The sequence below is a fragment of the Cydia pomonella genome, unplaced genomic scaffold (genome assembly GCF_033807575.1).
Source record: "Cydia pomonella isolate Wapato2018A unplaced genomic scaffold, ilCydPomo1 PGA_scaffold_142, whole genome shotgun sequence".
Taxonomy (NCBI): Eukaryota; Metazoa; Arthropoda; class Insecta; order Lepidoptera; family Tortricidae; genus Cydia; species Cydia pomonella.
The window spans coordinates 24,962-50,000 of record NW_026907785.1 but is presented as its reverse complement, the minus strand read 5'-3'; the positions used below and the strand labels follow the sequence as shown (position 1 = coordinate 50,000).

The following is a 25,039-nucleotide window of genomic DNA, read 5'->3' as shown; positions in this document are numbered from 1 at the left end:
GGGGTCGTACACCTAAGGAAGACAAAACACAATTGGTACCAAGTAAAATCCTACATGTTCAGTAGGTTTTTCGGAAATCTGAACACAGTTTACTCGCTTCCTAAGTATTATCATGATGCATTATAGGAGAAGCAACAATTAACTTGTATTCCATGTTTTTAAAAACCTAGCAGGTGAAACTTTACCATAACGAAATGTGATAAAACACGAAAACCAAATTTCATTAATAAATTTGTTTCGTGCATTAAGAGGTTCAGCTAGGAAAATACTAAGAAAATAGGCACAACATCATACACAAAGTTGACCTTGGTAATTGAAATTTTACAATAATTAAATCAGCCTCTTCTATGCGGCGCTATTTTCTATATAAAGTGTTCGGACCCCGAGTGACAATAGACATAAGCGATAGATAGATAGATAGCGATCTTTTTTCTGTTCCTAACCTGCAGCGAACTTGAGCGTCACGGTCTCGCCACCCAGCAGGCAGATGTAGGCGCTCGTACCCATGGTGCTACTCGTAGCTGTACTACACAGGTACCTGCAGCGCCTCGGTGAGGTGCGCGAACTTGAGCGTCATGGTCTCCCCGTCGAGCAGGAAGTTGCAGTGCAGGCGAGCCATGAGCGCGCACAGGCAGATGTAGGCGTGCGCCTCGTCGCCCATGGTCACCAGCAGCGGCGAGGCCAGGTCCGACATGCCCTGGCAGTACGACACGCGCGGGTGCTGCAGTGCGTACCTGCCAGGGTAACATACATACCCGTAAGATTGACGTACTTCCAATTTTGCAATAGAATTCCTGATCATCATAAACTATGACGCAGGTGCCTAATAAATAACTGTCTATACTTTCATTCCAAATAATATTATGAATACCGACTATACCTATTATATGATTATACCTTGTGGCAATCGAACCTTAGTGTAAAACCAAAGGGGGACTGATGGGGTATATAGGCCTTGGCGAAACTGGGCACCTAGTCTAATGGTGCGATTAACCATGAAAAAGAATCAGTAACCAAATTATAAACCTGCTCATCAAATCAGAGAAAAATCTTCGAGGCAGACATTAGTGGGTAATCAACTTTAATTAGTAATATGTTATGTTGATTATATATGTGAGTACTTATAACAGAGACTCGCGCCTGCAGTCAAACTGTGCAAACAGTTTTGCAGGAAACTGATTGTAAGTTTATTTCATGTAATAATAATAAACAAACAAACAACTAATCAGTAAAATAGCCACTGATATGTATGAAATATTTTGGATACCTATCAGCAACTCAATACATAATAAAATGAAAAGTACAAATTCTTACGTGGTTAAAATATTGAAGAGTGAAGCTATATTTTGATTATCGTCGCTGCCGGCGTAGAAGTTGTGGTGCCTGTCTGTGCGCAACACGTCTTTGCGAACCATACTCGTCACGTACGCCAAGTCGGCGTTCACCTGCAATGTACAGTTTCATGAATACGTAATATTATTACTATTAGGGCCTGTTTCACAATGTCCAAGGAAAGTATTGGAAAGCTAATTAACAAATAATTAAAAAAAAAAACTGCTGAGGCAGACAGAGATATGACGTGGAATGATTGCATGACTTTATTTAATTAACTTTGTACCTACAAATGGATAGTTATTAAAATATGTCAATTAATTAAACGAACATTGAACAAAGGAAACAAATTTTACTACCCCCGCATTTGCCCATGATTTATACAAACAAGGTTGCCAAACCAGTGGCAATTAAACTTCAGCCTTCAATATTCGGTTAGTTTGGTAACAAGTACATACTATTCCTTTCTGTATGCAGTCTTTCCACCGTGCTCTGAGAGTGTAGTATTCGTTGGCTTTCCTCTTTATGTAGTCCATTCGTTCCTTGCCCGTCATTCCATCCGGATACACGTTCAGTATGTGTTTCCAAACTACTTTCCTGCAAAAAAATACACGTTTACAAAGTATTATCAGAATATATCTTTGTTTTGGTTCCAGTTGGTTGATTTTTGGTACATATCAATGAACTTCCGTTACACTAAGGTCACTTTTAAAATACCTACTTTAAATTGGTTAATTGTTGTTTATTGCATGTTTTTTTCGGTGAACAGTGGTTACTTTTTGCCAAGCCTGATAATAATATATGCATTTATATGCGTGTTAGTTTTAAGTATATTGCTGTGCCCTTGCAGGGTGTCACATATAAACCCACATACTTTAAGCTCCACCTAATAATGTGTAATGTGATATGCAATAAACATTTTGAATTTTGAATAATTTTCTGGTCAATAGTATGGCTTATGAATTTTGCAAAGTTAGATAAAGCTGCAAAAATGATGGCATTGAATGTTATAGAATAATAAGAGATAACGCTAAAAGCACTTAACGTCTCGCGGCTCACCATACAATAAAAGTTGTCAGTCAAATGTGAATCAATGGTATTAGAAAATGGAATACAATTTGTTGTTTTAACATCGAGCGAAATAAACCAAAAGCAACTCTGTTCCAATAAATAATTATTTAAATTTCTATGTTGATATTATGATAGTGAACCTCAAGAGTATAAAGTTTTAATTCCTCCTAAACTAACAGTACCTAGTAATTTTCACAGACTACTCAGTTAATGATGAAAGTCTGTCTAATATAATATGTAATGGCGAAGTAAATGATTTCAATACGTACACGCATACAACGTAACTCTATTTTCTCCGCGTCTTAAATATAAGCAACAACTGCTAATATTTTAGGGTAAATAAACTGGCTTGGTGAGTTGCTTCGAAAAAGTTGGAACTATTCGTTATTTTCCATCAATACCTTAAACTAGGGTCTATCCCGCCGCAATAAATGGCTTCTCTCAGCTTGGTAGTGTTGGTGATCTGTCCGACCGCGTCGAGGAAGGTGCGGAACTCGCTGTCAGAGAGCGGCGCGCGCGGCGGCGTGTTCGGGTCCTCGTACAGGTTCAGCGCGCGAGACACCATGTTGAACGTCTTCTCGACCTGGCCAAGCATTAGACTTGGGGAGTTAGTCACAGATGACGTGCGGATTTCGCTGGTATATGGGATTAATTGGAAAATGTGATATGCTGTAGCATGACGATTTATGTTAATGCGAAATGAAAATTTATTGTTAATATCTAAGGCAAGTTATTACTCATTATTTCATACATAATATTATGCAAACTGAAGCTTGTGAGAGCTTAGTTAAATAACAGCTCGATTTTCAAGTCCAGTTTACTATGAATTTCAGTTAGCAAATATGTACCTAGTTTATTTAGGAAACAGTTATTGTAAACCTCAAACGGAAGAGCGGGGTTTCCTGACACAGATGTATATATTCATATACTAGGAAACTCCAGCCATTATATTATAATTGTAATTATACGCATGCGGGAGTGTGGTCATGACCCTCGCTCCGGGTCGTTTTTGATGCAGAGGTTGTCCATCGCCGTTCAACGTGGCAACGCAGCGAGCGTGATGGGCTCCTTTGCATCTGGAGGGGCGCGGGGCGAGTTGTGCGGATAGTTTTTGTATGTCTGTTAGATTTAGGATTTAGTTCAGTTTAGGTTAAGATTTTTGTGTTTGTATAACTTTGTATTTTTACTTTATACTTTATTTATATGTGGAGTAGCTAATGTATTTTAATTAATATGTTGTAATTTTAATTTCTTTTTTTATGTTATTTGTGCTAGTTATGTAAGTTGACATTATTATTATTACCAATATTAAATAAATACTTTTGAATAGACCAAAATAAATTGTAATTTATTTGTTACCCAAATAAACATTTTTCATTTTCATTTCAGTTTTAGAAAATTCTTCAGTACTTCATAATGACCCCAACAAATAAGTTTATACCTAAATATTTATTGAGTTCGTAATTAGGGTTCCTCTGCTCTAAAGGAACCCTAATTCTCTTCACAACAAAGATAATTAGTGTCCTGCATAATTAATATTAAACATTCATTTTTCACAATTTTCTTTCTTATTATGAATAATCGAGCACTAGAAAATGCCATACTTCGTGTTCATACCAAATTATCACTCAATAGGTATCTGACAATCTGATCTAGAAACTGACATTCATAGAAAAGTTACCTGATTCATAAACAGCCCCTGTAAGCCAGTGGGCACTTCCTGCTTCTCTGGCTGATGCGGCGCAGGCGCCACGGTGGGCGGCGGCTCGCGTGGCGCCGGGCTGAGACCGGGCGGCTCCCAGTCCTCGGACGCCTCTGCAAACGGCTTCATGTCTACGCGGAGCTGGACGCATGGCTCCGAGCGCTGAGTTTGAGCTATATTATGCGCCCTAGAGACGAAATAGGCATATGTTTGTAGTTAGAAAACTTAAGAAAAATATGGCAATATTTTAATATAAAAATATCATGTTCTTTGCTGTCTACAGACACATATGTCATTTCTATCAGTAATATAATTCGCAAGTTTTATCTATTAACATACCTTGTGAAAAGAGATGAATTTTAGTTGATCATACACAAAAAAAAAAAAACATTTAGAGTGGTAATAGCAAATTTATTTTTAACTTAAACTTTTAAGCCCAAGTTATATATAATTCACATGTTACTTTTTAAATTTGTGATATAATGAATAACAAAAAACTAATTAAAAAAAAACATGTCTTACTTGAGAAAAGCAGCATCCAAATCCCAGTCAGAAAGCAGTGGCAAGAAGATCTCCTGACCATAGTCATCAGCAGTCCGGTATGACAGTGTGAAGTCAGACTTGATGTCAAATGCTTTTACTAAAATGCTTTGTAAAACCTCCAGAGAGGTTATCTGGGGATCAACCGAAAACTTCCTCAGTTCGGGCTGTAGCTTGCCTTCACACTTCTGAAAAGAATCAATGAATTCATTAAGATCTTAAGAGAGCTAACAGCGTAAGCTAACAGTGTAAACTCCATATAATGTCACTTGATATTTACTCCCTATAACATCAACATTTGTTAGCTTAGTTGGTTTACTTTAGGTTTATTTTCTCTCTATAATAACGAACTGAGTGTGTTATATAGAGTTTACACTGTATTTTTAGGAAGCCAATTACTTGCAGTAGCTGTTAATGAGTATAATATTTTCAGCCCTAACTTGCATAAAATATATTGCATGTAGCCACAATCTTAATATCTGTTTAGTGAAAAAATTATTGCACACTTTGCATACATAATATTTATTGGTTAAGATATTTAACCCCTTAACTTCACATCAACTTAATATTTGATCAGAAATCTGAATCAATATAAAATTCCAAGTGTAAAATCTTAAGTTTGTGTTAGAGCTGGGAAATTTTAAAGCCTAGGAATAAATGTATACATAAAGTATTCTATAAATTGTATATAATTTCTTGAATATCAAATCTGATTGACTTTAATCATTCATATTGCGATTGCCTGCCCTCCAAGGATTAAATAATGTTTTATCATTTTTAGGCATTATAAGTAAAAACAATACTTGAATGACACAAAGTAGATCTAAGTAGGTATGTGTTAAAATTCAAGGTGGTTAATTGTCGTTCTGCTCTGATAACCACGCTAATTTAAATTGTTTGCGAATTGTTAAGACTGAATATATAATTAGTGGAAGTGTTCTGAGAAAATACAATGTTATACTTAAGCAAAAACGGTGAAAAAATATTAAAACCTGAGTTAGTCAAATTTGCTTAACAAAGTATTGTCAAAATAAAGATATTTTGTCCAATCCATTCGACGATATTCCTAATAACGTGGTGTATATTGAATGGCATATGCAAAGGTTTTTTAAACTGTTCATCTTACAAATGCATGATGATGTACTTTTGTTGCCTTACATCTAACCGATGTATAATATTTATTGATTAACAATCTGTTATGATAATAGGATTAAACATTCTTGGTGCACCTATATTACGCTAAGATACAAACCTTCACTTTCACTCTAACAGCCTCTTTGCTATACCCAAACATGACTACGCTTAACTATTATCACATATCCATATAATAATACACAACTAAAGCTAATGTTAGTTACTTATTTTTTCACATAATTACAAATAAATAACAAGAAAATGTAAGGAAAATTTAGTCCAGACTTCGTGCACAAAAGAAAATAATGACAACTGTGACATTTAATTTTTTTAATACCCAAGGGGACGAAGCTATTTAAGCCATATAAAAAAATGAAGTTTCAAAGGCGTATTTCACGACTTAAATCTAAGAAGAATAGTCAAAATCGCTATTTGGGTCTTTGTTACAGCCGCTATAACAGTGTCTAAAACACACTCAACAAGGACTTGTTCAGAATGTATATAGTACAAGGCCTGTCGACTTCCTTAGAAAGATATGACGCTTCATAATTGCGCATGTGTGGTCTGACGCTCTGGAAATAGATACCAGTTATTAATATAAAAATATTTTGCTACAGCAACATTGCTCCTATCTGACTTTGTCTATTCAACTTTGGGAACAAATAAAATCATTTTTATCAAATATTTTGATTTATGTCACACTACCATATGTAAATTATTATTATTTTATATAAATTATTACCTATTTCAGTTTGTCTTTGTCTATGTTCATAAAATCTATGGAGGTCAGAGGCACATATACCCTCCATAAAGCCTTGCACTTGGGTCTGGCCGGTTAGAACATAGACAAAAGTCTGCAATGTCAATGATGTCAAAGTCATTGACGCAAAACTATTTTCATTTTCAAAACTATCAGTTTTCATATAAAATGATTAAATAACGATTTATGTTGTTGAAATAGATTTATTGATTAATGTTTAAAATTAAAAATCCACCGCACAGTATCTCCGCTCAGACTCGGTTAAAGTTTAATCCATTGTACTAAACTAAGAAACAACAATTATTTCAAGGTAAGAAATATTTTAATCTATAAATAAAATAAGTGTACTATTGCCAAATTCAAATATATAAATTTAATCTTACCACCCTCTTAAGTCGCACGGCCGCCCTATCGCGTCCAAAATTACAATCTAAATTCATCATAGATGTAAATTCTAACATTGTTTTAGCTGGCAATTTAGAACTCTGGTAGCTATTAGCAAGGTTAGTAATTAGGGACATAGGTTATAGTATTGTTTAAAATGTGACTGTTTTGTTTTAGAGGGTGAACGTGAGCAAAAAATCCTTGGGCGTCATATCATTTCCTTGGAAAGGCTCAAAATCAAAAGGCACGGATCCGCCACATAATTGTGACTAGTTGTAGTTTCCCGGTGACCATCAACAAGACCGCTGCACTGAGCTGTGGAGCAGAAAGTGTCCGACAATCGGATAGATGTAATAACAACTTTGTCTGTCATATATTCATGTAATTTTTAGTTTTTTGGGCTGATATATGTGATATGATTACAAGTTACACTAATTGCAATTGTGGAGTAAAATCAGATGTGCCAAAGATCATGTTTTAGATATATAAAAATCTATATTAAATGCAATAAATAGTATATGTATATATATAAAATTGTTTTTATCATGAAAATTTTAATGACTTCTATTTATTGTTATGAAGGTGATCTGCGAATTAAAACATGCGCTAAAAATAGACGACCTAAACAAAAATAACTCCTTAAAAAAATCAAAAGATAATCACACGCACAGGATAGGTTAACTATTTGGTACCCATATCAATAATGAACCGAAATTACCGACCTGTGGTCTCATTGAATAAAATTCATATAGGTATGTAGATATTATATGGAAGTGTCACAGTTAGTTCAACAAGCCCCGTCCGATACATAAATTTGTATAAAAAATGACTTTTTTCCTGCCTATTGTATGTTTTTTGAACGAATTAAGCTCTTTTGATCCTAATATATAGGAATAAAAATATTTATAACTTGATAATAAACTGTATTGTTACCTTTTATATTGAATAAACTTTAAAATATAGATATCATTATCTCTTAGGACAAAAGATGCCTGTGATTTTGATTAATATGTAACATAATATTTTTTTATTTGATAAATACTAATTTAAAAACCTCACCCCAACAAAAACAAAAAATGAAAAAATACAAAAAGAAATTCCGTCGCCGGGATTCGAACCCAGAACCACTAGCTAGAACTGGATCACTACCTACCAAAACCCGCCAGGCTAAACCGGTTGTCAATTTTAGTACTGAGATACAAAGAGAGCGCCACTAGTATAAACGAACTTTTGAAAGGGGCATTTTTTTGTATGGAGTTAGCGTTCTTCTCCTAGTGAGTATTATATTCTTTGATATAGTATGTAGGTATCACGGACTTCTAAGATTAACCGAATAGGGTACATTGGCCAAAAAGTGTGTCCACATGAGAAGTCAAGGTGGGCCGTTGCATCTCTTTCTAATTAGGGTGACCATGAGTTATATGTATCTGGGATATTAGGATAACGTGGAATATATAGTTTGCCCAAGATCTTTTCTCATTTCTGCATAGTAGAGAGAATCTTACTGTCTTTTTGCTGTGCTAATATTATGGCCCCTAAAAAAGGGATGGATATAGTTTATTCTCTTCTGTAAAACGCTTCACAAAATCTTACTTAATTTAGTCGTCCTAAAAGCTGCTACTGATAGCTGATAGGTCGATATTCGTTCTCGCTTACACATACTAATAACTGGGGGCCTACCGCAAAAACCGAAATTCGCAAATTGCGGGGATCTTTCTCTTTTACTGTCACTAAGACGTAATAAGAGTGACGGAGAAAAACACCCGCAATTGATGAACTTCGATTTTCTCGGTTATAGCCCTGGATTCCATGTGGATGAGATTATTATTTTCTAAATAAAATACTTAAGGTGTTACGCTGCCGGACATGTGTTTGAAAATTAATAAATGGCGGCCGTTAGCCGCCACTGTCGAACTCAAAAATGGTCACGATTTTTCATTTGTAGTCTGCCTCTTTCGCACTCATGGTATGTTCATATGCGTGATGGCTTACGTGTTGCACACTTTAACTATCTTTAATTCTTTAAGCGTCATCTACTCATTGTAGATCTGTGATAGCAACTAGTTTTCAAATTTGCCGCCTTTTCTACAGACAGAAATGTGTGTCCAACCTATATCGAATCGATTACGTATATATAAATAGTTAGTAAAACCGTTTCGGACTTTGGATTTTAAATTTTGCAATTAATTATTCTGTAATAGCTAACATTCCACCAATTTGATCATGCCGAAATATAGACATACCTAATTAGATAAACTTACTTAAGTACTTAATAAGAATTGTGTAAAACTGATTCACATCGTGCCGACATCATGGTCACCCTAATGAGTTTGACAATTATCGTCTTGTGTTTTTATCGTAAAATTGAATGATTGTGGTTCACCTGTGAAAATATATACCAAAATCAGCAAAACTTTCACTTCTACAATCTATCACACAATTTTTTTTTACCCATTTATTAAATATTTCGCAATTATATGCTGAGCTTCACCGTTCACGTAATTAATATCGAAAATATGTCATCAAGTTGGGGATACCAGTTAATATTCAAAGTTTCTACAATGTCTACCATATTAAAATTATGATTTTTTTATTGTTGTGCACATGCTTGGTTTATTCAGTTAATAATATAGACATCATTATTATTTACAAATTGCTTAAAATATTTGAGAACCGCACTCTGTATATAGCACTAAAATAGTATAAGAAAGTATTTAATTTCAGTAGTATATTGATATAAATACTACCACAATGGTATGTTTTTAACATTGGCAACATGTGCGATTGAGACACCGCGCCCCACTTTTGCCATCTCAAGTGGACCGTTTTCTCTAGTCTGGTAAGAACACCTTTCTGCCTCAGTGATAAGGTTCAATTTACTATAACAAAAAAAGTTAGAGTGTGCTCCATTTTATATCTCCATGGTAGGTATCCGGACCTAGAAAATAATCTTTATATCTCCATGGTAGGTATGTGTACTTTGCATTAGTTTGAAATTAAAATGAAAAATGATTTATTGGTACACAATAGGTTTTAACTAGAACCAAAACAAGAGCCTTCTTTTAAGTAAAACAAATACTATTGCATTCTACCACGTAAAGCCTGACCAGTAATATATGATCACGCTCCATATTGCGGAATTTTACTGGAACTAAATTTTGCATACTAAACTGAACTGTCAACCTATACATGAATTCTTATCTTATTTGTGGTTCAAAGTCAAGAACTAAAAGTTCATTAATGCATGATTGAATATAACTTATACAGTTGTTTAATTTAATCTGCTGGTCTCACACAAACGTCACCGATTTAAATCTATTTTTTTTATTTGCCTCTCTATCGCTCGAATATGCAAGAGTGATAGAGAAGCAGATACCTAAAGAAAGGACCATGGGCAATTTTGTATGGAGCTTGGTTCCAAAACCAACACAGCCGAGAGCTAGGTCGTTAAATAGGTCTGTAAATCTACTTCATTTCAGCGGGGTAATGCTGCCAGCATCTACGGCACCTTGCCGAGGGGTGAATTTTTATTTTAGTTTAGGTTTTACTAAAAAAATGTATTATGTTGTATTGTTTAAATAAATATATTATGTTAAAAAAAATATATAAATATCTCAGTTCTGCAATGGAATTCCGCTTGATACCCATATAATTAAATGAAGTTTCGCGGTTGGTTCGCTGCAATACAAGACGAAGATTCTGTTTAAATTAGTTTTGTTGAAAGAAATTCATTTCTATGTATTTTACATGTTTTGGAACGTTTACTAGCTCTCACTGTAGCTGTCAATGTCATTGTGATTCCGTCCTACCCGTTTTAATGTAATCCTTTAATTCCGTTTTACTCGTCTGGCTGAATGCGCCAGGAGCGCGAAGCCATTAAAAAAAAAGTCATTGTCATTGCAACGCTTTCTTTTCGAGTGACCAATTCGATACGAATTTTGTATAATCGAGTCGTTCGGTATAATAGAGTTGTTTCCATCTACAAATCTTAGGGCAGAATTGTATCCTTATAAATTCTTTTGGATTATAAGAACATGTTAAACTACTTTTAGGGCCTTTAAGGGGCCTGTAATGACCATATTTTTGTAAATATTGAATTTAAAATATCTTTTGGCACACTTCACTTGACCAAACTCGAAACGTCTTTGAAGATTCTGATGACGTCACAACACTCGGATTGACACTGTTGACAGCTAGGCGATAAACAACAAATGACAAATGTCAGTTGACAGTTCGTATCTTCTTCGTGTGTATGTAGTTATGTGTCAAACCGTAAACTGTGACGTCACACAATTTTCAAAGAGCGTTTTGGGCGCGAAAGCATCTGTCAAAATATATTTTGTTAATTTAACATGTTTAAAGCCGTTTTTAAAATAAAAGTTGAATTTTAGGGCAACTTTTAGTTAATATAGAACGTAATAAAAGCGTTTAAAAAAATTGGAAACAACCCCATTGGATACGAAAGAACACGAATGGTAATTTCGATTTTCTATTTCAGCACGGGATTAACAGAGATGGATTGCCAACTTGATAGTACGATACGGTGACTGTACGAGTTGTTTTTCTCTTTAAACTCACTATTTGATCGGTTTGGTGTTCTATATGATGGGTGTTTGTTGATATGTGAGACGTGTTTGTTGAAATAAGGTTGTAAGCTACACGCCACAATTTATATTTCAAATTTAGAATATAGATTTGAACTGTTAAGTCAATCTATTGTCACTTGATAAAAAACAGTCTGTGTTGTTATTATGTTACTTATATTATAATATATTTAGATTAATTGTATTAACTACTTTATGAAATATATTCATTGAAGATTCATCCGTTGTGCTCCATTCATGCTACTGCTCTCTGCTTAGTCTCTCTAACAGGGTTATGGGCGAACAATATTCAGCACAAGCATGAAAAATGTCAACGGGCTCTGGCGATTCTTCTAGTGATGTGAATAATAACAGAGGTACTGGAATTATGAATAGTATGACGCTTTTCGATAAACTGGACGGCTGCTCGAACTATTCAACATGGAAATTCCAGATGGAACTATACCTAATAGATACAGACTTATGGGAATACACGAGCGTTACTCCCGCGATTACCGATTTAGCAGGTACGAGAAAGGATCAAAAAGCAAAAGCTAAAATTTGCTTGATGATAAAGCCGCATTGCCTAGTACACGTCAAACACGTGAAGACAGCTAAAGAGGCATGGCAAGTGTTGAAAGATGCCTTCGAAGACAAAGGTTTGAATAACCGCTGTAGATTACTCTCTAGACTAGTGAGTTATAAACTAGAGATGTTTACGACAGTAAGAGACTATGTAACAGCGGTAATGGAGACATCTCAGGAACTGTCAGACCTTGGAAAGGAGATAGATGATGAATTGTTAGCAGCTTTGATGCTTCAAGGCCTCACGAGTGAGTTTCAACCTATGCGGCTGGCTGTAGAAAACAGCAACATAATATTGACATCTAATTATGTCAAAATCGAAACTTTTTCAAATGGAAGAGACGTATACGTCACCGAGCACAAGTGGAACTTCTACAACTTCTGCATTGCTTACCAAGCAAAAAGGCAAGAAACTGCCGAAATCTAAACAGAAGAAGATAAAATGTTTTATCTGTGATGGTCCACATAAGGCATCAGTATGTCCAGAGAAACCTAAAAAGCAGAAGGAAGCTTTAAGTGCCTTTGCATTTGCCATGACTGGAGACCGTGAAGAGGAATGGGTCCTAGATTCCGGAGCGTCCACACATATGACAAATCGAAGACAGTGGTTTAGAGACTATAAAGTTACAGATCGTGTTTCTGTAAATTGCGCTAATGGTGGTAAGGTATACGGAGAAGGACGAGGTACGGTGCTGTGTAAGTCAACTGGAATGACTGTAAGTAACGTCATGCATGTCCCAAAGTTAGCAACTAACTTGATGAGTGTGAGTACTATAGCAGAAAAAGGGTATGTTATAGTATTTGGTCACAAAAGGTGTGAAATTTATAATAGTGATGAATGCAAAATAAGTGGTACGGTTCTTGTCAAAGGTATAGAAGATAAAGGTGTATACAAACTTAATGAGTGTTGTTTACAGAATACGGCCCTTAATACTACGTCGGAACGCGGTGATGCACTGGATTTGTGGCACTACCGTATGGGACATCTAGGTATTCGAAATCTTCTACTTTTGAAAAACAAGATGGCGACTGGGGTAAGTTTTCCTAACAGCAATTTAAACCTGGAATGTGTCTCCTGCCTGAAGGGAAAACAAACCAAGCAACCGGTGAAGAAAAATCGTGTAACACGAGCAACGGAAGTGTTAGGACTAGTACACTCCGATGTGTGTGGACCCATCAACGTACAATCCTTTGGTAAGTGTCGATATTTCCTCACGTTTATTGATGACCTTACGCGAAAAACTTTTGTTTATTTCTTAAAAAATAAAAGTGAAGTCTTCAAATACTTTCTAGAATTTAAAGCATTAGTTGAAACGCAAACCGGTCATAAGTTGAAAGCGTTAAGGACAGACAACGGAAAGGAGTACGTCAACAAGCAGATGGAAGATTTTCTCAAGCGGCATGGTATTAAGCACCAGCGCACGGTTGAATATACTCCAAGTCAGAACGGTGTCGCAGAGAGAGCGAATCGCACGATTTGCGAGAAGAGCAGATCGACGTTGCAAGCATCAGGCCTGGAAAAGCGTTTTTGGGCTGAAGCCGTTCACCACGCAGTATTCTTGAAGAATAGATCACCTACAATTGCAGTCAAAGACAAAACGCCAGAAGAGGCGTGGACGGGGAAGAAATGTAATTTGGACAACATCAAGGTGTTTGGATGCAGAGCTTTTATGCATATTCCTGATCAAAAGAGGACAAAGTTTGATCCTAAAAGTTTAGAATTGGTCTACACAGGTTTTGCAGATGATGCGAAGGCATACAGACTGCTAGATCCAAAGACTGGTAGAGCATACAATGCGAAGGATGTGGTATTCTTTGAAAAACAGATGTACCGATCCCAGAGGCAAGAAAGTCAAGGAACACCGACCAGAGATAACTCGGTTATCCAAATTATACAAGATGAGGAAGATCGAACGGAAGCAGATGCAAGGGCTGAGCAACCAACAGTCGAATTTCTACCTGATGTTCACAAAAGTCAACCTCTCTCCGTAGAAGAAGGCATAAGGGCAGAATCCCCAATAATAGACCTCTTACCAACTGTTCAGGAAAGTCAACCTTCCTATAAAGAAACAGTAGAACAAACTGAAGAGGATAGAGAGCAACGAGCAGTTGAACCTGTCATGGAAGGAGTTCAATTTCCTCGAGTGGAGATTGAAGCGTTTGGTGATGAATCTGATGATTTCATGCCAGAGGACGAGGAGGACATAGCAGAACCTGCGCAATCACGAAGGTATCCCATAAGGAACAGAAAACCCAAGCAGTTTCCGGACTATGACCTTTATCACACAATCGAACATGATGAGGATCCAACTACGCTGAAAGAAGCCTTGTCAGGTCGAGATGCTGAAAAATGGAGAGCCGCGATTCAGGAGGAGTTAGACGCTCTGAAGAAAAACAATACATGGACTCTTGTGAAGCCTCCTAAAAAGTGTAACGTCGTTGATTCTAAATGGCTATTTAAAATCAAAGAAGAGGCGGGAAATAGATGCAGATACAAAGCCCGACTGGTGGCAAGAGGCTTCAGTCAAAGGTGGGGCATTGATTATAATGAGACTTTTTCACCTGTTGTACGCCACAGTTCATTGAGAATGCTAATGGCTTTAGCAAGCAAGATTGGACTGAACATAGATCAGATGGACGTTAAGACTGCTTTCTTGAATGGAAATCTGAGTGAAACTGTTTACATGAAGCAACCTGAAGGCTTCGAAGTCAAAGAGAAGAGGGACTATGTATGTCAACTTAACCGTTCGCTTTACGGATTAAAGCAAGCACCTCGAGCGTGGAACAATAAACTTGACAGTGAATTGAAGAAACTTCAATTTAAACAATCCAAAAATGAACCATGCATTTACACAAGATCAAAAGGAAACAAGATCATCATTTTAGCAGTTTATGTGGATGATTTGTTGATTTTTTGGAATGATGAAGACGAGCTTTGTAAGGTCAAGAGTGACCTCATGTCCAAATTTGAAATGAAGGATCTTGGAAAAGCTGCATTAATTTTAGGTATGCAGATAACTCAAACAAAGGATGTCATCAAAGTTGATCAGGAGAGGTACATCGAAAAACTTCTCAAGACTTTTAGAATGGAGGACTGCAAGACAGCAGCAACTCCGGCAGCTGCTGGATGTCACTTAAAGAAGTCAGATCACAAGCCTGATGATAGGATCCCATATCAGAATCTTATAGGATCTCTGATGTACTTAGCAGTATGTACGAGGCCAGACATAACGCATGCAGTCAGTATTTTGAGCCAATTTAATACTTGCTATACAGAAGAACACTGGGTAGCAGCAAAGCGTGTGCTCCGCTACTTAAAAGGAACGAAATCTCGTGGGATAGTGTACTCCAAAAGATGCAGTGCTGACAGATTCATCCAAGGATATTCAGATGCAAGTCACGGAGGTGATGAAGATAGAAAATCATGGACTGGCTACACCTTTATAGCTCAAGGAGCAGCTGTCTGCTGGCAAAGCATCAAGCAGAGGACAATAGCACTATCTACTGCAGAGGCAGAATACGTAGCTATGTCAGAAGCTGCAAGAGAGGCAATATTCCTCAGAAGGTTAATTGCAGAAATCACCAGAAAGGAAGAGGAACTCATTCCTATCTTCAGTGATAGTCAATCCGCAATAGCGATTGCAGACAATCCAGTGCATCATCAGCGGACGAAGCACATAGACATACGTTATCACTTTGTGAGAGAAGCGATCATGAATGGGCAGATAACAGTTACGTATGTTCAGACAGATCTTATGATTGCTGATGCACTAACTAAACCTTTGTTGAAAGGAAAGTTTGTATGGTGTACAAACAAGTTAATGGGCATGCAAGGTGATTGAATGTATTGATGACAGTATAGTCTATATTCAGGAGGAGTGTTGAAATAAGGTTGTAAGCTACACGCCACAATTTATATTTCAAATTTAGAATATAGATTTGAACTGTTAAGTCAATCTATTGTCACTTGATAAAAAACAGTCTGTGTTGTTATTATGTTACTTATAATATATTTAGATTAATTGTATTAACTACTTTATGAAATATATTCATTGAAGATTCATCCGTTGTGCTCCATTCATGCTACTGCTCTCTGCTTAGTCTCTCTAACAGTGTTTTACTTTATTGTGCTGTTTCGGCGCTGCTTATTAAGAGATTTTACTTTTGACTACTTACTAAATACAATTCAGTTTTTGAAATAAGTGTTAAAAAAGTCGGGTATAATCGTTTTCGTATAATGCAATCGAATTTTTCTTGAGAAATAAATTTCTTAAACCATAATTTCGTATCATTTTTGACGTTGGACTGTATAATCAAGATTTATGTACTGGCAGCCCTGCTCGTGACATTTACGTTTCATTATGTTGGTAGGCATAACACTTGTTCGTCAGACGTCAAACCAAACCGTTTGACACTTAAGTACGTAGTATGAGTATGAAGTTCCGTCTCTTAGAACGTAGTGATTATATGCTCTTTACGTTGCAACTTGCAAAGCAAATTTTTGCAGTATTTGCACGTTGAAGGTTGTGTCAATATAGTAAAGATAAATAATTTGATATCTGATCAATATGACTACGCCACCGGCAGTGCCTCATATAGACCGGGAATTAGATTTATCCAATGCTGGAAGAGGAGTCTGGCTCGTTAAAGTTCCTAAGTATATAGCGAATAAATGGGAAAAAGCCCCAGGAAATATTGAAGTGGGCAAACTAAAAATATCACGGGTTGCAGGGCAACGGGCCCAAGTACAGTTATCTCTCTCAGAAGCTGTGATGTGCCTTAAGGACCCTGGCGAGCAGAGCATACCAAAGGAGCATCGTTTGGATGTTTCAACGGTTACTAGGCAATCTTTAGGCGTTTTTTCTCATGTAGTGCGTGAGTATAAAAAAAAATGAAGGTCTTATTTGTATTGACAATGGATGTAATTAAGTAACTGACATTTCATTTTTCAGCATCCAATACAGATTCCGTAGTTCCAGAGTCCGAAAAGTTGTACATGGAGGGTAGGATAGTCCAGAAGCTGGAGTGCAGACCATATGCAGACCCAACCTACTATAAGCTGAAGTCTGAATCTATAAGAAAGGCTTCCATGCCGCAGCGGCAAGTGCAGCAGTTAGATAGAATTGTACAGAACTTCAAGCCAGTGTCTGACCATAGGCATAATGTAAGTGTTCATTGTATTATACATTCACTTATTTAGGTTTCAGGTAATTCACACATATTGCAATGTATGTTGTAACATGTTACGCAAGTTAAAGTTGTCAATTGAATTTATATTAACTGTAATCCTTCTGTTAATATTTACTGTGTAATACTAAATAACGGATCCCTTTGTTTGACATAATTATTGAAAGTCATAATGTAATGATAGCCAGATTATCATTAGTCATAACTCTGAAACTGTTAACTTTCAGGAATTTCCTTAGGTTTCCCTATAGATAGGTTAGGCTAGGTTTGTTTTATGGCAATCTTGAAAAGTTATGTGTTTCTGAGAAAAACAAAATTGTGACTAACGAAAATGCGGACAAGCAATACATTATGACTTAAAGTTTATGGGAAACAATAGAGATCCACTAAATCATTATAATTTATGAATTTGGCAGATTGAATACCAAGAGAAGAAGAAGGCTGAAGGCAAAAAGGCCAGGGATGATAAGGATGCAGTGCTCAATGTGTTGTTTGCTGCATTTGAAAAACATCAATATTATAACATCAAAGATCTGCAAAAGGTAAATCATCATTCTGATAGAGACAGACCAAACTAACTCTGCATGCCCAGTGCAATTAAGTGTGGCAATGTCATAATGTCAAATTTCTATGAAAATACAATGTTTATAATGAGACTCCCCCACTTTGTTCTATTCAAGTAGATGCACAGTTAGTTTAGACCAACTCTAAATTCATTAGCATTTTTGGTCTGATAGCTCTAATGTTGTTTCCATTTTTTTCCCAGATTACCAGACAACCTATTGTATACTTGAAGGAGATTTTGAAGGAAGTATGTAACTATAACCTGAAGAACCCCCACAAGAACATGTGGGAGTTGAAGCCGGAGTACCGGCACTACAAGCAGGATGCTCCGCCCGAGGCCAAAGAGGAGAAAGAGAGCTCTGATAGTGACTAGATTTTGATTATGTGATGATTTGATATTAGTCAATGGAGAAATAATTACCACTAATTAAATTAATGACGAATTATATATTTTGTTGAAATGTGAATAGTGTTTTGAATTCAGTAAGTAACTTAAATGCCTTGTAGTTTGCTGGCACAATTTAATCACATAATGAATATAATACATTTTAATAAATTTGCTGTACATCAAGATTTTCTAACCTAAATAGGATGATAATTTTGAACTTGTAGAGTATTGACAGTTTAAATATAAAGCCACAACTTTAGTTGTGTTATATTTATCATTTAATTCTAATAATAATTGAGTATATAATCATTCAGTCCATTGGTTAGGCGCTGGTCTCCGCTCACGCTTTACTTTGTAAATCGCGTTGTACAGAAAGGCTGGGGATTTCTCTACGACGCTAAGTGCAGCGTGAGTTGGAATCCAGCACTTTAATACTTAGAATCTCGCATCGGTTGTCACCACAGGTGTTTGCCGTAGCACTCAGTTCATGGCGTCATACTTAGATTTCTTGATGTAACTCGCGAGGCAGCACGAAAGGACGGTGCCGACCAGTGGGAACAGTGCGGTGCCGATTGCGATGCCGATCAGGATGTTCATGTTGCTTTCGAGATATTCCACGATTACTTTGTAGCAGCCCTGAAAATAAAGTAGGTGAAATATAATCCAATGCATCTCTGACACTAGTAGCTATTGTATTGTCACGTTTTCTAACCACTACATAGAATAGACCATTAAATCTTTCGCCGGCGCCTGCGTTCAAGTACGAGTTACTTGATGCACTTCAAAGTGATTGCTTTGGTATAGCACATAGGAACTTTTGGTTTCGTGTACACTGCCTGTATTGATCACTAAGAACTACATATGTTACAGTGGTGTAAGGGGGGAGGTAGCACACAGCGAATTTTTGCAGCGCTCAGTAGCGCGGACCGTGAACGCGCGACTGAATCGCCACATGTGGCCCCTTGTCGCATTGTGCGGCTTACATCACGACTGTATCGACGCTGAATCGCGTTTACGTGAGCGAGGGTAGGTAGATGACAAGGCCTATATCGCGGCCTTTTTGCGACTGCATTGCTACTGAATCGCTGTAAAGCCCTCTAAAGGTATTACTTACTGCCTGATACACGTGGCTATAGTTGGCAGTTATGCAATCCTCGGGGTTGACGCAGCACGACAGAGGGATGGAGCGCTGCACGCGCACCCAGTCCGTGTAGTTAGACACGCCGCAACAATGTAGCTGTAAAATGTAACAGGAACAGGTGAAAATTATCCAGACTGCAACAAAATAACGAAAGCTGCCCCTGAGTCTAGATAGTATTTGATTAAATTGTCAAGTCTAAGTTGACACAGTGGATTGAGCCTAATCTAAGTTGACGCTTACAGTGGATTGAGCCAAGTCTAAGTTGACACTTACAGTGGATTGAACCAAGTCTAAGTTGACACTTACAGTGGATTGAGCCAAGTCAAAGTTTCCCCTATGCCGGTCGTTGGACACAAGCGTCTGCGTGAGTCCATCGTAAAGGCCTTTGGAGAAGGTATCGCGGTAGCACGCCACCGACGCCCCGACGCCCGCGTCCATCATGAAGATGCAGGCCAGGAAACCGCCGTACTGGAAAATCAACGTAAACAAATTTAGGTACTTGAGAATAGTCTAGGTATTTCATATATGTTGGTAGTTTCCTGTCAGTCAAATCTAGGGTTGCCAACCTTAGTTTCCAAATTTGCGGTACGTTGCGATCAAATTGCGGGGTTTGGGTATGAAATACGAGACTCCATCACCTGGCCCAACTGGGTAAGGTGTATTGGCCGAAACATATTTAAAGGCATGAAAAATTTACTTTCTAGGCAGGGTAGTGCTAAGGGAGAGAGTGAGCGCACGGTGTTTTCGTGCGTTACTTACGTAACGGTATGTTCAAAGTAAAATCACCCGTTCTTTAATTTATAACAGAACATTCGTTTCGGTGCTTGTAATCTAGTCGAGCCTGAAAACGGGACAATCGGCGGCGTTCCGCGCGGACCCTCTGCAGGACGCATACTCTAGGGACCGATCCTTATGTTAACTTATCTAATACCTAGCGCAGAAAGAGGTCGGAGAAAGTGATTAAGCTATAAGCTGCAACATTCGCAGAAAAGGTACCTACTGTTTGTTTAAGAGGGTTTGCTTACTTAAAACAGTGAACTAACGTGTACTGAATGCCAATCATGGCGCGTCGTGGAAAGGTCTGAAATAAAATAGTACAGACTTTTTTTAATATATAGGAGGTTTTCCTCCCCGCTCGTTTGCGAGCAGACGAATCGCTGGATGGCAAGCGATTACCGTCGTCCAAGGACACTTGCAACATCACAGGGGTTGTAAGTGCGTTGCCGAATTTAAGATGGTAGAACGCTCTTTTGCTGGAAAGTTTGAAGGTCGTATCGGTCCGGAACTTACGATGTACAGCAGCACGGGCTGCCCCTTGATGATGCAGGAGAAGGCCACGGAGCTGACTAGCACGATGAGCCCGGCGATGCCGATCATGGCGTGTGGTGCTGTGCCGGAGAACTCGGAAGACAGCTGCATGTACTTGTACAGGTCGAATTCCGCCCATAGCCCCACTATTAATAACAGCAGGCCTGACAACTGGGAAAAACAAAAACAAAACTTCATGTTAGATAAGTTGATGTAGGTACCTCACGTGTAACTACTTTCGGTATCTAAGAAGATAAAACGATCCATCGTAGTTCAATATTTAAATTAATAATTGAGTTGAATCCTGTGGAAAACGCATGTAATTCAACGATAAAATGGACATTTAAAGATTTCAAAGTTGTCGTGTTCCTTTCCAAGTTGTCGAGGTACTTAAGTATTGTACCTATTTATTAGTACGCAAGACATCTAACATTCTTATTCGTAGCTTACGTACCTAGACTTAAAATGAAAAAGTATGTATCAAATGTTAAAATTGAAAATTATTTCGCTCTTTTAAAAGCTCCAAAACTTTTGGCTTATCAATATGGAACATCTGTCAGATGATAACACCTTGTTTTCATGTGTGACATCACAAACAACTCACCCAGAACACTATGTTGAAGATGAATAGAAACGTTTTCAGGCAGGCTATCACTGCCACGTTTTTGAATTGGTTCCCCATCACTGCTTACGTTGTTTCATTCATGGATGTAATAAAAATGTTTGATGTATTTAGCTTGGGGCTGGGTTGCTTGGGCGGGATGTTGATCGCTGCAACGCGCATGTGCGGGTCTTGGCTGTATAAGTATTCCCATTGATTTCATAAGAGCAAATTTGTCTCAAGATAACAAATATAATAAGACCTGGATCCCAGACTAACTTGGAGGGCAAAATAAATTGCAGGCGATTGAAATTACACCTTTGGATTAGTTGGATTACTATTCCCATCGCTAAACGAATTCCTTCATGAAAACTAGTATAAGTACGATCTTCAATTGTTACGCATAGTTGTTATTGTTTTAGAGGTCACTTGGATTGGAAGATGTTTCTACAACTTGGCTACTGGTACTTGCTCGCCGTAAAATGTTAGGAATACGGAATACGGGCCCTGCCTTCAGCGCATATAGCGCATGCGTAGTGGCATAGGCGCCTTTATTTTGTGAACAAACATATACCTATGTGTAGGATTGTCATACGTCCCGTATATACGGGAATGTAACCGTATTTAAGTATCGCGTCCCGTATTTAGTCCCGTCCCATTGATTGTCCCGTATCAGTTCCGAATAATTATGGCAACTCTACCTATGTGCAGTATACGGGTTGTAATCTTTGTGTGTAGCTATGTAGGTGATTATTCCGCAGATATATAACAAAACTCTAAAAGTAAAATCGCATCACCACTTTTGAAAATAAATACTTATAAACATTCAGATTTGTTGAAAATATTAGGTACGGTTGAGGAAATTGATTCTTTAGCAATTTGCGGTTCAAGTAAATTTAGTTGTACTTACATATTTATACTAAGAGCTGTCCAATGTAAAGTGAACCGCAAACTGCTAAAGAATCAATTTCCTCGACTGTACTTAAGAGGCTGTCAACACCCAATGTCCTTGAAATTGATGTTACTTAAACAGTTTTTTAAGAAAGACTATTTGTTTTAGTCAAGTAAGAAAAATATATGTTCATATTAATTATATTTCAAAGACCGTGGTTGTACTCGATACATGATTGAACGAAATCGGCTCGATAGAAAATAATTTCAAAGATTGGTCTTAAAATCACAATTAAACGGTTTTATGTCTTTATTGTTTTGACTTATGGGTCTGCAATTAAAATCACAATTTCAAAACATTTATATCTAAACCGTGGTTGTGTAAAATATTACACTAATAATCCACTTTGTTTTATTTAAATATTTTTCTTATTATTCCCTTGCCCAGGCCCAGTAACATGCGACAGTGCTATCTCATTTACTCCGATAGAAATAAAATAGACAGTGTGCGCGCTTTAGGTATTGACAGCCTCTTAAGTTTAAACGCTCCCATTGTAATAGTACCTACGACGTTACTTAAACTTAAATAGTAAGAAATAGAAATAAGATTAATTATTTACATGACTAAACTGTGGTAAAGCAATAAAAAATTAAACGATTATATTTTTAGGAATTTTTTGCTGACAGAATTTGTTTGCAGTGACGCCTTTGTCGTGCGATATTATGTATCCGGACCCGGACGGATTTGCGGACCCCTTTTCTTAATTGCTTCTAAATTAACTTTCTTAAAATTGGATTGGGTTAATTAAAAAAGGGCTTGATTATTTCGGTCTTGTAGCCTCTGTACTCGCTCCGTTTATGAAATCCCATTAGAAAAAATCGCAGGAAATACCGAAGCCTCTGAACGAACGTTAATAAATTTGTCATACTAAATGTATGTGAGCGATTTATCTAGATGATTTGTATACATATTACTAGTAAATTTAATGATGTGATCTGAGCCCCTAGCGTAAATTTATTTGATAGCGAATCGTGACGTACGCGTTTGCGTTTAGTCTCATTTTGTATGGGATTTTGAGTTTCCAAAACGACCCGTTTGGCGCGCTGTTTCTAAATCCCATACAAAATGAGACTTAACGCAAACGCGGACGTCACGTTTCGCTATTGAATAAATTTACACTAGGGGCTCTGTTATCTCATATCTGTTATACAGGTTGATTGTTACCTTATTGATTGGTCACCCTCGTATTTATTATTTACTTGTAGGTGAGGACAAATTTAATTCTCTACAATCATGGTCACATACAACACCTGATTAATAAACATAAAACCTCTTTAACCGTCATGACAACATTTTGTTAATGAAAAAAAAATCGCAATCTTGAGTGAGATACGAGTTTTCAAAAGTAACCAGACTTACATTCAATTTCTATTTGTAGGGTGACCATGCATGCCGTAAAAATTTTTTTTTTAACACGACCGATAAAAAAACACAAGAATAGAAATTTTACAACCTCAAAATCTGAGTAGGTAACTATGCAGATGCACTGAATTATAGTGTCGTTTACACATTATTGTACCGCAATATTAGAAATCATAGGAACCCTAGAATTTCGGAAGAAAAAATTAATTACCACTATTTTTGAGGTAAACGGAGCAAAAGACGCGTAAATTTGTGTAAAATATTGTAGCCACAAATTGGACAATTGATACATGGCGCCGTCTGGTCCCGTACATTACGCGGTAATAAACTATGTTGTCAAGCACTGACGTTTTACAATCCAGTTACCTCAGCTCGCCTCAAAACATATGGCGCCGTGCAGCTGTCCAATTTGGGCTAAGTAACAATGTTTTATAGCTAACTACAACCTTTAAGCTACATACGTTAGGACCATGCCATAAAACACGCCGGGACAAAATTTTCTAAATAAAGTGACTTTGTACTTTGTGGAAGTTTTTAAACTTGGCCAGACCCTTTCTGATTCATAATTTCTTAACATACTTCACTCCTGCGAACGTTTAGGTAATTTAAAATCAAATTTATCAGTCTAATTTATTTATACTTTTACATAATATTAGGCGCATAATTAAATTAATTAGTAGTCAAATTAGTTAAGTACCTGTACTTGTCGTGGCGAATGATAATCCGTATGACACTTAAGGTTACTTCATTTTTAGGAGCTATATGCAGTATACTCTAAAGCTTTTCATCCGCTGAAATTCAGCTTCACCAGCGGGCGATAGGCCCAAGCCCATGTTGCACCGACGCCGGCGCCCGCGCCAGTTTGCCTGCGACCACTACTGCGCGTGCACCTCCGCGCCGCGGCCTACACGAATCGTACGCAGTGAATTACGAATGTGTTATTTTTGAAATTTTAAAGGCATTATGTTTTGCTACAGAAGCTTATTTATTTTTGGCATATTTTTTTGGATATCATCGGTTTCTCCAATTGCCGATGTTGAAGGTGATGATGGTGAGAAGAAATGATCTAATTTATAAAAAAATATAGATAATAGATATGGAACTATTGAAAAATATGTATGTGACATAAATGCATATTTATGAAATCATATAAAAGTGCTTAACGTAATTCACGATCATATATAGATCCTAAAATGCAATCCTTAGGTATCTGTCTCTAAATCTAGGTACCTACTACTCGTACATACTTCGAAAAATTTCTGAGAATTAATTATCAATGATTGTCCTTTAATCTGTAGGTAAAGAAATATTTTCTGTATATTTTTTCAAAATTGTAGGCCCATTATTTTCGGAGATAAGAGGAATGTTGAATTTTCACTAATTTTCTTAATTAACTATCTAAAGTTTGTCAATCAACTTTGTCAGTTGAGAAAGGTGCCAAATTC

At 37.0% G+C, this 25,039-nt stretch overlaps 3 protein-coding genes and 1 long non-coding RNA gene across 5 annotated transcripts; 2 read left to right on the top strand and 2 right to left on the bottom strand.

Moving 5' to 3' along the window:
* Window positions 1-526: 526 nt before the first annotated feature.
* LOC133533241 (TBC1 domain family member 25-like) lies at window positions 527-5,939 on the bottom strand. Its single transcript, XM_061872194.1, has 7 exons — window positions 5,898-5,939; window positions 4,628-4,833; window positions 4,085-4,292; window positions 2,805-2,986; window positions 1,791-1,929; window positions 1,315-1,445; window positions 527-734 (listed from the first exon to the last, which is right to left on the bottom strand). Exons 1-7 carry the CDS (start codon window positions 5,937-5,939, stop codon window positions 527-529), a joined length of 1,116 nt encoding a protein of 371 aa, XP_061728178.1.
* Window positions 5,940-6,283: 344 nt separating this feature from the next.
* LOC133533240 (uncharacterized) lies at window positions 6,284-7,457 on the top strand. The gene is made up of 2 exons (XR_009801838.1): window positions 6,284-6,849; window positions 7,101-7,457. It is a non-coding gene; the product is annotated as an uncharacterized LOC133533240 (long non-coding RNA).
* A 9,048-nt stretch (window positions 7,458-16,505) lies between these two features.
* On the top strand, window positions 16,506-18,309 carry LOC133533237 (general transcription factor IIF subunit 2). Its single transcript, XM_061872190.1, has 4 exons — window positions 16,506-16,966; window positions 17,044-17,255; window positions 17,695-17,820; window positions 18,045-18,309. The coding sequence occupies exons 1-4, from the start codon at window positions 16,660-16,662 to the stop codon at window positions 18,213-18,215; spliced, it is 816 nt and encodes a 271-aa protein (XP_061728174.1). The 5' UTR covers window positions 16,506-16,659; the 3' UTR covers window positions 18,216-18,309.
* Window positions 18,310-18,349: 40 nt separating this feature from the next.
* On the bottom strand, window positions 18,350-24,134 carry LOC133533238 (tetraspanin-7-like). Of its 2 annotated transcripts, XM_061872192.1 has the most exons (6): window positions 23,806-24,134; window positions 21,284-21,476; window positions 20,662-20,850; window positions 19,678-19,839; window positions 19,345-19,467; window positions 18,350-18,866 (listed from the first exon to the last, which is right to left on the bottom strand). In XM_061872192.1, the coding sequence occupies exons 2-6, from the start codon at window positions 21,359-21,361 to the stop codon at window positions 18,711-18,713; spliced, it is 708 nt and encodes a 235-aa protein (XP_061728176.1). In that variant the 5' UTR covers window positions 21,362-21,476; window positions 23,806-24,134; the 3' UTR covers window positions 18,350-18,710. The 2 variants fall into 2 exon arrangements, with proteins under 2 accessions (XP_061728176.1, XP_061728175.1); XM_061872191.1 differs by lacking the exon at window positions 23,806-24,134 and having other exon boundaries at window positions 21,284-21,756.
* Window positions 24,135-25,039: the final 905 nt, after the last annotated feature.